Source organism: Lacerta agilis, chromosome 1 (assembly GCF_009819535.1).
Source record: "Lacerta agilis isolate rLacAgi1 chromosome 1, rLacAgi1.pri, whole genome shotgun sequence".
NCBI lineage: Eukaryota > Metazoa > Chordata > Lepidosauria > Squamata > Lacertidae > Lacerta > Lacerta agilis.
This window is the reverse complement of record NC_046312.1, coordinates 45,714,867-45,729,167: the sequence shown is the minus strand read 5'-3', so window position 1 is coordinate 45,729,167 and position 14,301 is coordinate 45,714,867. Positions and strand designations below refer to the sequence as shown.

General features: G+C 44.3%; 1 protein-coding gene across 2 annotated transcripts in view; it reads right to left on the bottom strand.

Moving 5' to 3' along the window:
• The window catches only part of DCAF5 (DDB1 and CUL4 associated factor 5), a 44,422-nt gene extending 34,659 nt beyond the window's left edge, over positions 1–9,763 (bottom strand). Inside the window, exons 1-2 of one of the 2 annotated variants that reach the window (XM_033146970.1) lie at positions 9,129–9,763; positions 1,241–1,388 (exon numbers count right to left, since the gene is read on the bottom strand). In XM_033146970.1, coding sequence (XP_033002861.1) covers positions 1,241–1,388; positions 9,129–9,342 — 362 coding nt within the window. In that variant the 5' untranslated portion in view covers positions 9,343–9,763. Of the gene's footprint in view, positions 1–1,240; positions 1,389–7,691; positions 7,714–9,128 lie in introns of those variants that run through there. The other variant, XM_033146979.1, reaches the window with a different exon arrangement.
• Positions 9,764–14,301: the final 4,538 nt, after the last annotated feature.

Below are 14,301 nucleotides of genomic sequence, written 5' to 3'. Positions count from 1 at the left end.
GTGCAACACTAGACTTCAGCGCTTCCCCACCTCTTGCACTCCATTCTAAATCATAGTGGCAGCGCCCTCCACCGAAGTGTGACCAAACTAGCCATGCTCCCCATAATCCACCTCTGCTTGCTCATTCTTTGGACCTCTGCAATATTGCCCTCTGCCTGGTTCCAGGGTTAGATGCTAGCCCCCATCGAGTGGGGGAAAGTGGCTGAGAAGTAAGAAGCTCAAGCATTTCCCCAGCCTACTTACTTACCCTCCTGGTCCTGCCAATGCCATCACATTACATGCTAGCGGAAAACACAAGATCAGGACTCCTGTTGTCTGCTCAACATTGGTTTTGCCTATCTCTGAATCGACAGCCTAACTAAAGGCTGGCTAGCCTATGGCGTGCAGGCCATATCCAGTCCCACCACCAAGATTTTGTGACTGCCCCCAAGACTACTCCTCAAGTATTTATTTTTTAACAACTTTTTATAGTTTTTAAAACATTACTGACAGCTCCTGCAGATCCCCATCAAAACCTTCTGCGTGACCTTCCAAGCCCCCTACTACAGTTCTTCTCACACCCAGTTTGACACTCCGGGAATACCCACTCTGACATGCAGCCACTAAAGGATTGATGATCATGGGTCAGTTCAGCCCCAAACAGGTTAAGCTATCCCAGCCTAGCTGAAGTCACGTGATTTTTTTTTAAATCCAGCCAAAGCACATGCTAGTTGCCTTTCCTTACCACATGCCCCTCTTGCATATTAAGAGTGATATATCCCATCCACACAGAATCGATTTAGAGGGTAGGACAATCCTGCTGAGCAGAATAACTTGTTCTTCATCCCTGCTTGTCTATATTTTTTCATGCACTCTTCAGTGCCAACCTGTTATGGAGAACTGCACCAGGGGTGGATGGTGGGTAGGGAAGTGTCCTGCTGATGTTCTCCTTTTAAAATATGGTGGTTATATGTTATCTGAGGCAGCCAGCATATTATACTCCAAGTCACAGGCAGCATCCTGTGATTCCCACAACCACTGCCCAAATAGGAAGTCACAGGCTACCTGGGAGGAAGAATACCATTCTCCCCGATCCAAATATTATGCTCAGAAAAGGCAGCATTCCCTCTGCACGGATTGTTGTTAGGATGCCAAGCCATACAAGTGAAAGACCAAAAGTATACTGCAAAGAAAATAATGCCCGAAAGGTCCTGAAACCCTAATTTTCCATTGAAGATGTTCCCCTTGAAGCTTTTCTTCCTTACCTCCAGAAAATACTCTGGTGTTGCCACTATTAAAAGCTAGGCAGAAGATGTTCGAATGATGTTCCCCTTTCAGCTGAACAGGCTTGACTCTGGAGTGGATGGCTTGTTCCATATGCCACAGTAGAACTCGGCGGTCATCTCCACCTATGTGGGAGTGTGGAGAAAAACAGCACTATAAGTACCTGCACAATTTCTGCTGAAACCAGCATTTACAACATGAAATCCAAATTACTGAGCCTCTATTGCTGCAGCACTATGAACAGCCCTATTATGAGCAAGATCTCTTCGCTGTTGCTCAGTGTTTCTCCAGATAGAAGCTACCATATATTACAACTACATCATCTGTGACTAGATAGGAGTCAACATTACCACACATTTTATTTATTGCATTTATATCCTTCTCTTCCTCCAAGCTCAATATTAGCATATATGGTTCCCCTCTCCAAGTTTTTGTACACAGCAGCCCTGCGATGCAGTGTAACTGGCTAAAGTCGCCCACTGAGCTTCATGGTCACATAGGGACTTGAACTCCAGCTTCCTTTTCAAACATGCACCATGATTAAGTGAAAAGTTTTTAAGGTAAATTAGCTGCCAAAACAATTAAATCATGGATATTTGCCATGTGCTCAATGGAAGAAACAAAAGCCTACAAAATCCTCTGACAACCTCAGGCTACAATTTGAGGAGACTTGAGAAAATAAAGGTTTTACTACTGGGCTTGTACTTCATCTCCAATCTTGCCCTTTTAAGTAGACTTGTTATGAACTGAATATACTTGGATGTGTTTACATAGCTTGCCAGAATAATAAATCCAAGCAGCAAGTCCAAGGATACACTTGTGAGCACATCTCATCTATTTACAGGCATAATTGTAACTCCTAACAGTGCTTCCAAAGATGTCCCCAAAGATGGAGTGTTTGGAAGTGAGCAATACAGGTCTATTTCAGCTTTTGAACACAGTTATAGCCCTTCTAGTGTATCAACAACTGTTTGCCACAGGTCTATCTACTTGCACAAGCAAAGTAATAGTACCACTCTATTCTGGCCTTGGTCAGACCCCACCTGGAGCACTGTGTCCAGTTTCTGGGCACCACAGTTTAAGAAGGATATTGACAAAGATGACAAAGGGTCTAGGAGCCAAGTCACCCACATCGTTCAGCCCAGACACTGAGATCCAACACCAAGGGCTTTCTGGCGGTTCCCACACTGCAAGAAGTGAAGCTACAGGGAACCAGGCAGAGGACCTTCTCAGTAGTGGTGCCCACCCTGTGGAATGCCCTCCCGTCAGATGCCAAGATGAGTAATTATATAACTTTGAGGAAACATCTGAAGGCAGCCCTGTATAGGGAAGCTTTTTAAGGTTTAATGTTTTACTATGTTTTTATATATGCTGGAAGCCACCCAGAGTGGCTGGGGCAACCTAGTCAGATGGGCGGGGTACAGATAATAATAATAATAATAATAATAATAATAGGAACAGTTGACAGAATTGGGTATGTTTAACCTGGAGAAGACAAGACTGGGAGGTACTATAGCAGCCATCTTCAAATATCTAAAGGGCTGTCACATGGAAGATGGAGCAAACTGGTTTTCTGCTAGACCAGAGAGTAGGGCCTGAATCAATGATTCCAAGTGTAAGAAAGGAGATTCCAACTAAACAGTGGAAAGAACTATCTGATGGCAAGAGCTGTTTGACAGCAAAACTGACTACTTTTAAGGTGGTGAACTCTCCTTCATTGGAGGTTTTCACAAAGAGATTTGATTACCATCTGTCAGGGATTCTTTAGTTGTGATTCCTGCACTGCAGGGGTTTGGGCTAGATAACCCTTGGGATCCCTTCCAACTCTAAAATTCTATGATTCTAGGTTGGCCATGTGTCCTACTGTATGGAGGACAGTGTACTGAACTGTAAGTTACATGTATGACTGCTGGACAGAAGTCAAAGGTGTGACCTTGGTGCATTGTTCTTCATGGAATAGCTCTGGAAGAATTTGAGAGAGGCAGAGAGACTGGTGACCAAGGCTGTTTCGGTGCCTTACCTGAACAGACTGAAAATGGTCCATATAATCCAGGGGTTGGCAAAAAAATTTAGTCGCGCGCCGGTCCACTGTCCCTTGGACCTTGTGGTGGGCCGGGGAAGCGGCACTGGGGGAGGGGGAGCTGGAAGAAGAGGCGAGGGGGGCAAGTAGTCCTCCTCCCCACCCCCAGCCTTACCTTCCCAGGGGCTGCCGCCGCCACCACTGCTGCTTCTCGTGGGTAGGCAGAGCGAGCTCATCCGCTCCGCTCTCTGGCCCACAGGAGCACCAGGGCGTCAGCAGCGGAAGGAAGATGAGTGGCGCAAAAGGGCTGGCTCTGGAGAGGGGCTGCTTAAAATGGCACTCAGCCAAGCCCCCTTGCTACTCTAGGCAGGGTGGGGAGAAGCCAGAAGGAGGGAGGGAGGAGGTGCAGCCGCGGTGTGTGTGTGTGGGGGGGAATGGAATGGCGCAGGGGAAAAAATGGCACAGCCTGAACAAACAAAATCCCAACGCCGATCCACGAACAGTCCGCGGGTGGATCCTGGAGGCAATTGGTCCTGATCCGGCCCGCGGGCCTTAGTTTGCCAACACCTGATATAATCTACTTCTTCCAAGCATTCTTATAGCTGAACTGCCATGATGATCCTAAGCTCCTTGCCTAACAAGGGACAGCAACTGGGTGATGGTTGCTTAACACTTCTGGGTCCAGGGAGGTCCTCTTAAGGGGGCACCCCACTGGCTTTCTCATGCACTTGTACTGAGGCATTCACTACTCTCTGCACCCACTGAGGTAACCTCCTCTGGCTCACCTGTATGCAATGCACTTGAAGTACCGGTATATTCCTCAGGAAAGATGTTAACAGTGCACATGGAAACCAAGGGAGATTTCAAGATTTTTAGATAGACAGGATTGAGCATTAGTTTGTCCACTCTACCTGCCCCCTCCCCCTCCAAATCCCAAACACATCCCAGTTAGGATTAAGAATGCTCAGTGGACACAAAATGCTGACTTCCTGTTGCAGAGGGGGTTGGACAAGGGGTGAGGGGGAACGGAATGGAGTGGAGTGGCTGGACCTCTGAACAGAAGCACCTCACGCTGCAACATTTCATTGTAGGGCCCCACTTATAATTCTTATATTCTTCATATGGAATTAGGCTGTTATTCCTTCTGTGACAGGGAGCTGCTCTAGGAAAGGAGTGATAACGTTTTCACACAGAGAAACAGTTCAGATATGAGGCTATTTGTTCATCTTTCAAGATCAATATTGTTCCGAATCTCCTTTCAGGAAGAACTCAGGACTTTTGTGGATTGATCTAGGAAAGGCAGATAGGAGAATGAGTAAGATTTGAAAGAGAGAGAGAGAGAGAGTGGGAAGGGTGGGAAAAGCCAAGAGAGCAAGAGAAGTGTTTTGAATGCAAGGGGTGGAAAAAGAAAACAACAACTGTTTGATGTGGTCAAACCAACTAGCAGTTAATTCTAGCAGAAGAATTCTGGGTTCAAGTAAGAAGGTCAAGATTGGAATGAAGAAGACAAGTAAAAAGATAACAGTTAACATGAGAAGCCTAAGCACATTATGTTCATTAAAATACATTGCTATACTTTTCATTAAGAATTTGTCTATATCAAGTAAAGAACTTACCAATGTACACTCTAATAAAACTAATAGCTCTAAATAAATAAAATTCACTTTTGAAGATCAGTACCATCTCCTTTTCATTTCTAAAGAATATAGACTGCTGCAAATTTACCAATGGTTGTCATATTTGAAACCTGCTCATGTTTCACAGAAGGGACAGTCATAACCAGAATATTACTTTAAGGCAAATATTCTAAGGTGTGCTTTTAAGGATGCATTGAATCAAACCCTAGAAGTAGTCTAACAATTTTATTTCATTCAGGATAAAGGAAATCTATTCACTTTAGAAGAGCCTAGTAACAAGTTTAGAAAGTGAGCAACTTTTCTGTCGAGTAGACAAAAGAGAGAGACCATGTGGAATAATGTCTCATGTGTGACTAGGATGGAGGAGACTTAAGTTCAAATCCCTACTTGGCCATGGAACTTATTGGGGCAGTAAAATACACCCAGGCCAACCTACCTCACAGGCCAGTTAAGGAAGATAAAATGGGAGGGAAGGAAAACTATGCTGGCAGAAGTGTGCTAAGGGTCCCTTAAGCCCTTGGCAAGAAGCTGTACTGGCACCCCCCCCCCAAAAAAAAAATCACTTTACAGCAGAGAAAGCCTGTGTTTGATCTCATTGCAACAGTGGCATTGCATCACCAAACACATATATATCATACACTCCATAGCCCGATAGGTGATTTTTGCACCCTGCACTCCTTGCAGGGGCCAGTTTCATCAACCCCTAGATACACCTCTGCATGCTCGCCACTCTGAACTCATTGGAGGAAAGGTGGATTCAAATGTAGTAGAACAGCAGCAGTCAACAGATATTAAACATCAAGGAGAAGCAAAGTTACCAAAGGAGAGCAAGGTGGCAGCTGGGGAACCAAAGGTAACTAAAGATACAGGCCAGGAAAAAGTAGGCTTTGAGGAGGTATTTAAGAAGGACAAAGCTGTATGCCAGGAGGGACAGAACACACACACCCCCCAACATCCATGGGTGAGCAGCAGGAGAGAATGACTGCAATGACTGGAGGAGAGGGCGAACTGGAGGTTTTTAGACAATTGATAAGAGTTGAATAACAAAGGTCATGTGCAGGGATATCACCTGAACTAAGGCAGGAGATGGAGCAAGGCTACAGAAACCTCTGAAGTTAAAGACTTTGTACTAGATATGTGAGTGAGTTGCCTCATGGTCTGACAATGGTGGAGGACAAGGGTCCAGTACATTTACTAGCTGGGCAGTTCAGAGAGTGTCTGCAAGTGAAACATCCTGTCATATTAGTACAGAGGGGAAAGGCTATAACTGTCAACAGTCCTCTTCTATGCAGCAAATATTCCAGGAACCATAGTCTTGTGCATCTGGTCTCTAAATAAGATGTGCGTTTTCCCATATACAGTATTTCAACCTAATCATCCAAACTGCAGCCATACTCTTTTCAATGGAGAGCTCATTCTTTCCTTTGCTGCTATAGTGCTTAAGTTTCAAAAACCTTACAAGTCCACATTTTTTGGATACACTTCTAGAACAAGTGATGAATGTTTGAAGCCAAAACCCAGTATTTGTTACAGTTCTGTCCATAACATTCAGATATGCTCAAAAGTGCATAAATGCTGCTAGTATGTTTTAGGATCAGTACAGATAAATCATTGAGAAATAAAATATTAAATAACATGTTGGGCATATAACTATTTTTGCTGTAGAGAGGGGAAAGGGTTTGTAACCAAGACTAGTTTTATGCACTCGCCTGTCCTGAAAAATCATAATCCCACAATCTATTCACCCTCTTCATTCACATACTCATACTGCATAGTACTCCATCCACCCCGGTTTTGGGAGCTGCAGCTGATGGAACCTGCAATTACCTAAATATGAATACTATGTATTACTTAGTTAATTACAACAAAGCAGTCTTTGAATAATATTGAAAATAGGGCAGGAGTAGTTTAGGATTATTGCCTCTTATAGGTAGATTAGCTTGTGTTTAAAAGTTGGTGAACATTTTCCTACCAATAATCAGGGACTAAAAACAAGATTCTAAAGGGTTAATAATATTGCACATTACACAGCAGCTCTTTCATCCACACACCAAGGTTGGGTTTTTTTAGCGGGGGCAGCTGTAGACAACTTCCAGCATGAAATTGCCGTTTCTTTAAATATAGATCACACATCTGAAATAGTGAGGGCTCACTTAAAATCTCTATTAACATGTCTTTTAAACTTGGAGCTTCCACAATAATGATGGGCATTGAACTTGTTTATTTCTGAAAGCACTTTAGCTATGGCATGTTAGTAGAATATGGAATAGGTTAAAACCAGTCCTTTGAATTGGGCTTGGAAACAAACTTGGAGCCAACGAAGCTAGGCCAGATCTGGTGTTTTATGTCCAGATCACCTGGTCTTGGTTAACGTTCTGCAAAAGCTGCAGTTTCCAAACAACCTGCAAATGCAGCCCAGTTTATATATATATAAAAACCAGTAATGTAACCTAGAGATTACAGGAGCACAGGATACTGATGTCAGGCTATGCCCATCCAGATGGGGCCGAAGCTGATATAAGGCACTCAGAGCCAGAGAGGCTTCTTGTCCCTCCAAAATGATTATAGAAATTATAAATAAAAACCCTTCTTTGCGCTTATCTCAAAAGTTAAAGAAATTAGAAAGAGCAAGATTCCCTTGCCTCAGTTTCCCTTTCTTCCTTTTGAAGAAAGGGTTTGCTGTGTCTGAATTGCCTTCAGACTGTGGATGCAACAAGCCTTCAGCGTGGAAAAAGAGGGAAAGGGCTCCCTTAACATTGATTATTAGTTACCAATTAAACAGGTTTCAGCCACTGGGCCACTTTCCAAGCTGGGATAGGTTAAAGAGAGAAGGCACTCGAGCGGATGAAGATGCCAAGTTTGAGACTATAAATGGTGTAGAGAACCATTTGGTGGTAGTTATTCCGGATTAAGCATCCCTGTGCATCTTGACTCTCCTATCCGTGGCCTACGTTTCCTTCTCGAGGAGAGGGAAATGCAGGCGAGGTCTGCCTCCCTTTGGCCACCTGTCAAGACACCCCCCAGCCGCGGTTGCGAGAGAGGGAAATCCCGACTCCTAAACACACACACGGGAGGGACACTTCGCAAGGGCTGCGATGTGCCACCCGCGTGTCGCCCTGGATAGGCCATCGATTCCCAGGCCTGTCGCTATGAGGAGCTCAAGGAGAGCGAGGCCTGCAGCTCTCACTCAAGCCCCGGCCTGGAGTTGGCCATTTCCTCTCAGAGCGGGGAGCGGCGGCTATAGCGGGGCAGACGGGAGAGGGAGACGGATCTGGCCCACCTCCCGGGGGTCTGCCCCTGATGCCAGGCGCAGAAAGGGTCGGCAGGCCGAAGGGGTTATTATTCCCTGGGCCCCGTCCTGAAGGGGCGCCTCCCTACGCCCCAAACACACCCGGGCGCAGCTCTCGCGTCAACTGCGAGGCTCCCCGACACCTGACAGCAGATCCCCCTCCCCATAAGGAAGGCCCCCCCACAAACACACTATTCCCCAATCCAGTTACAATTAAAACCGGGAGGGGGGGATACGAAACGAGTGTCTGCACCACCCCTTTCCAGAAAGGCGCTGCGCAAAATAAAATCATCCCGCAGTTTTAACATAAACAAGTGTCCCCCCCCCGCCGTGCTGCCCCCTCCCTGAATTAGCCAGCTGCCTTCAAAACCACACACGCCCCATTAAGTGGAGGGGGGGCAACGGATCTTTCCGGATCCGGCCACAAAAACCGACCCCGGTCTCCATTTGGGATATGTTGCGTCTCTCGTTATTTACTTTTGTCATTTGCCCCTGGGATTCTTTCGGGTCTTTATCCATTTTGTTCCCAATCACCCCCGACGCTAGGAGGACTGGGCAGTCAGTTATTAATATACATCGGTTTTTATCTCTCTATAAAAAAAAGCTATCAAGCCTCGCAGAGTAGCCGACACTTTATGATCGGGAAGACGAAACTTCCACTCCCACAAACCAGACCGCCACCATAAACAGGACTTGGGGTGGGGAACAAAAACAACCCCCCCCAAAAAACCTGTCAACCATTTTAGATCTCTATTTGGGAAACATCGGGGGTGTTTGTGTTTATAGGAGAGAATACGCCTCTCAACGCCGCTATGGTTGTCTTCCGATGCGGGCTGGGGGTGGGGGTGAGAAGAGAAGAAAGAGAAGAGAAGAGAAGAAGAAAAAAATTGGGGGGAGGGAGGGGGAGGGGTTGCATTACCTGAGACCAGCCACTGGCCTCCATTGTTGGAGAATTCAATGGCATTGACACAGCCGAAGTGGCCCAGGAGATCCTTCTTGTAGAGGTTTCTACAGCCTCGCAGGCGTCTCCTCTGAAAGTCCTGGGTGAGCAGGGGGTCTCCCTGCAAGCCCCTCTGGGACAAGAAGCCCACCACTGACCTCATGTTGCCCCCCAGATCAGCTCGCCTTCTCATGCTGCTGCTGCTGATCCCCCACCACCCCCTCGCTTGCTCGGCTGGCTCACTCTCTCTGCCTTCTCTCCGCCTCCCCCCCCCTCTTCTTGTTATGGTTATGATGATTTTTCTTTAGCCAGCCATAGCAGGGGAGAGGTGTTAGACTCTCCGTTGCTTCCTGATCCCCTTTAAACTCCTCCCCTGCCTCGCAGCGGCGGCGGCGGCGGCAGCAACAGCAGCTGATCCACAGCTGCAGCCCTTTTCCTAATGCGATTCCTCGGCCGGCTGCTGCCCTGGACTGAACGTTGATCGGGGGTGTCAATGGCTTTGGAGGTTTGGACTGTGGCTCTTGTCTCACTTGCCCCCGATCCCAGGCGGAGCCCCCAAACCCCCGCTTTTTAAATAGATAAAAGATATTTACGCTGCCTAACTTCTTGTATCAGTCGCCTTCGCCTTCCCCTCCCCACAAGAAAAATCTGCGGAAGTACATCCCTCTCCCGCTAGGGATCAACGTGTTATTGGATCCACTTTTATTTTAAGGGGCTGCAACAGCGGGAAGGCGCTAGATCGCGCTTGGGTGGGGCCAGAGGAGGGAGAAGGAGTTTGGGGGGGGGGGAGACGACGACGGTGAACCTGGAACTGCCGATGCACCTCCCTCGGGCCCATCTTCATAATAATTTTTAAAGCAACACTTTATTATGAAAGTTGGACAGACGTAATAAGAGGCAGCCAGGTTCAAACTCCCTACTGGAGTTGAATCTCTCTACCATCACCAAAGCCTATCCGAGGACTGAAATCGGAAATAAGATTGATTTGCTTGGCTGGCAATGCGAACATCAACTTCTTCTCCTTGAGCCTTATTAGAAATGTGATGGAAGAAACTTTGGGGAGTGTGCTTCCTGGATTTTCTGGTTCCTTTCTAATCCATCTCTTGAGACCGTTGCTAGCATATAATATATTCCCCATAGATAAAATGGAAACATGATAAGTTTGTTTTGGATCACCAAAGGATCTTTTTAAAATCTCCAGTATTTCATCTGTTCAAATGGTTTCTTAGAAATTGATTCAGACAAAGCAGACTCGATGAGAAAGGGGTCAATGGGGAACACTTTTTGAAGGCATTAGCTAGAAAGAACTATAAATGAAGACAAGTTTGACATAGGAACTAATCTAAAGTGTACATAACTCTTCTTTCTTAAGCAGTACATTCAAGGAATGCCACTGGTTTTCTAAAACAGTGGATTTATTTATCAATTCAGTTTTAGAGGAAATTAAAAATGGATTTCTGTAGAATGTGCCTTTTTAATTGTGAATTATGATAAAATTTCAAATATTTTTAGAGGGGTGACAGGGTCAGTGTATTGCAGCAAAAAACAACAACAACATACATGTAACTGAGAATCACACTACACGTATCAGATGAAGTGGATCCAAGTCCATAAAAGGTTATAACATAGTAAAAATTTAAAAGACTCATTCTGGATCAGATCAAAGACCATTATAGTACAGCATCCTGTTCCTCCCACAAGGCAACAAGTAAGGCATAACAATAGCAGTCTCCTGATTGTGTTCCTCAACAACTTCCATACCACCTCTGATGCTTGAAGATACCACAGAACTATTATTATTATTATTATTATTATTATTATTATTATTAACCCAACTTTTATCCTTGACAGGGACTCCAGGTCGCATACAGGTAAAATAAGAACAGTTAAATATTAATGGAATTAAATACACACATATGATCTAATAAAAAAAATTAGAGATAATTACAATAGAAACACGATGCACCACTACATAGTGTAGCAAATTCCATTAATTTAATTATGCACTGTGTGAAGAAGTGCTGCCTTTTGCCTTTCCTAAATCTTCCACGATTCAGCTTCATTGGATGACCCTGTGTTCTGTCTAGTATTATGAGAGGGAGACTTGTCTACTTCATACCATGTTCCCCCTAACTCACTCTTTTTCTAAGCTAAAACCCCATGTTGTAACCTTTCCTTAATGGAAGTTGAGCCCATTTGATCATTTTGCTTGCCCTTTTCTGAATGTTTTCCACATGAGAGGTGGCATCCAGAGTTATTCACAGTAGTCCGTGTGTGATCACACCATAGATTTGTATTATGAAATGGGCAGCTTTGCTTTCAGTTTCTTTCCTAATGATCCCTAACATGGAATTCACCTTTTCCACAACTGCCATACACTGGGCAGAACATCTTTGTTGAGCTGCCCAATATGACTCCAAGGTCTTATTCATGGTCACCCACTGCCAGCTCAGACCCTATTAGTATATATGTGAAATTAAGACTTTTTGCCCCAGTTTGTATCAATTTACACTTGCTTACTTCAAATTGCATTCCCTATTTTAGTGTCCATTCACCCAGTTTGGAGCTCCTTACAATCCATTTTTGTTTTAGCAATTCTGAATATATATATATATATATATATATATATATATATATATATATATATCAGAAAACATAGTTATTTCACTGCTCCCCCTTCATTTGCGGCATTTGCCACAAAGCAGACTTGCAATACTCAGCTGATGGAGGGGGCATCTCATCATAAATCCGTTCCATTGTCATGGACAGATTACTGTTAAGATTTGGGCTGAACACAGTTATAATAATAATTATAATAATAATAATAATTTATTATTTACCGGTATATGCCGCCCATCTGACTGGGTTACCCCAGCCACTCAGTGGCTTCCAACAAATTAAAACACAAGATGACATCACTCTGCAAGGCTGGAAAACCAAATCAGATAGTCCACCCATAGAGAATCTGATGTATTCCTGAACGCTTTGAGGGATTTCCATCTGGTGACTGCTGCTTCTGTCAAGGCTCTTGTCACACTGTGGAATGGTAAGCTGCAGAGAGATATTGACACAATTGCTCCTGTCAAGGCTGTATACTTCGGAATGCCAGTCACTGGGAATCACAAGTGGGCAGAGTGCTGTTGCACTCAGGTTCTGGTTGTGGGCTTCCCCCAGGTATCTGGTTGGCTGCTGTGAGAACAGCTTGCTAGATAGATGGGCGATTGGCCTTATCCAGCAAGCTATCATTATGTTATGTTGTTACTTTAGTGGCCCTTTTGCAATGAAACAGGAGGGTAAGTAGCTAGAGCCATGCTAGAGCCATGGGGTGGATATGGCATCAAATAGAGCTTACTTTATTTGACAAATTTGACAAAGTGTGTGTTTCTGAGCACAATTCAAAGTGTTGGTGCTTACCTTTAAAGCCCTAAACAGCTTTGGCCCTGCATACCTGAAGGAGCATCTTCACCCCCATAATTCAGCCTAGACACTGAGATCCAGCTCTGATGACCTTCTGATGGTTCCCTCATTGTGAGAAGTGAGGTAACAGGGAATCTCCCTGGAGCACAAGCCTGGGCAGTGTGTATGAACAACATTGCCCAGACAACATGACTCCCCTCCTGGCCTCACTGGTGTGGTCCAAAGGAAAGCAGAGCAATATGTTTGGCACCAGCTTGGCTGAAGGAGTTGTCGGAAGGAGGCAAAAAAGTTATTCCAGGAAAATTGACTAGGAAGAGATGCATTTATGATGGTGCAGTGACAGGCAAGAGTGACTGGATCACGGACCAATATTTATGTATTTTAAACATTACAGTTCTGCCTTTCCATAAAATGTCCAAGGTAGAGAAAAACATAAAAAATCAATAAAACAACAGAACAAAAATAACATGAACAGAACAAACAAACAGACAAAAAATACGGAAAAGCAAAACAGTGGATAAAATCCAGAGCCAAGCAGCTACCTATAGCCTCAGTTGACTAATAGACTCACTGAGAAACAGCTTGATCTTTTATTTTCCCCAGTCAGTTATTCCCACCCAGCCAAACTGTGGTCAACTGTCAGTATCTGTCACTCATTGTCCCAAGACAATCTGTTCTGAAGATGCAATCCCATAAATTTTGGCCTGTTCCATTTCTCTATCCTTCATCCCTCCCCCTGTTCTCCAGATAAACTTAAAAGTTTGGGGAAATGTCTTATTAGTTACACCAATGCCTGCCAGTTTATTTTTAAAATTAAAATATTTTGTACACAAATACCGGTACTTTTTAAAGAAAACACACACACACATCCTCTGATCCTTGGAGCAGGAGAAGGGAAATGGAAAGGGATGGGCAGATGGAAGATTTCCTGTATTGGTGACCTTGACAAGGCCTTCACCCAACCTTCTCCTGTTTCACTGAGAACAAGGAGAGTGAAGGGATAATGACTAAGCTTTCCCCCAGCGTTGTCAGGTTCACTAGAAATCAGAGAAGGGAGACCTTGGCATTAGTAAAACTGATAAGAGTGCATACATTTTTTTAAGAGGGAGAAGTGGTAAAAATGTAGAGAGGGGAGAATCCCCAAATGTGTGGTACATTATGGAATGGTGGGTGTAGACCTCAAAAGTGTTTCAGAAAAAAAAATCTATATACTTTTCTTCTTGCACCTTTGGATGGTGGAGAGCCCTGATGTATACCAGAAAAAGCACCAAAGAATTTTGTTTCCTATATGCACATTCGATTGTTAGGTACCAACTAATGTGCCACAGAAGATCACAAAATGAGGAATTGTCCTCGGGTATGTGATGGCTTGCAATTTGATTTATTGGCAGTGTTGTATAACATCTTCTGTAAGACTTGAAAGTTATTATTATTATTTTTAATCTGAGAAGGCAGCTCAGTTGCTTTAAGCACAAACAATCACAGATGAGCTTTTGGCCAAAGCTTGGTGGCCATCTCCCTCTTATGTGCCAGTCAAATTTAGTTTGGAGTTTCAATTTTGCTTCCTTTACCAGAATCAGCTCATGCATCAGTTACTTTCATTTATTTTTCATTCAACATTTACGCTTGAATACTCTGTTACAATAGTTAAACTGGGGAACATGTTTGTGATAATGATATTATGAGGAATAAAAGCTTTCCAATGCAACAGCTGTTATTTTGCTTTCATTTTCCT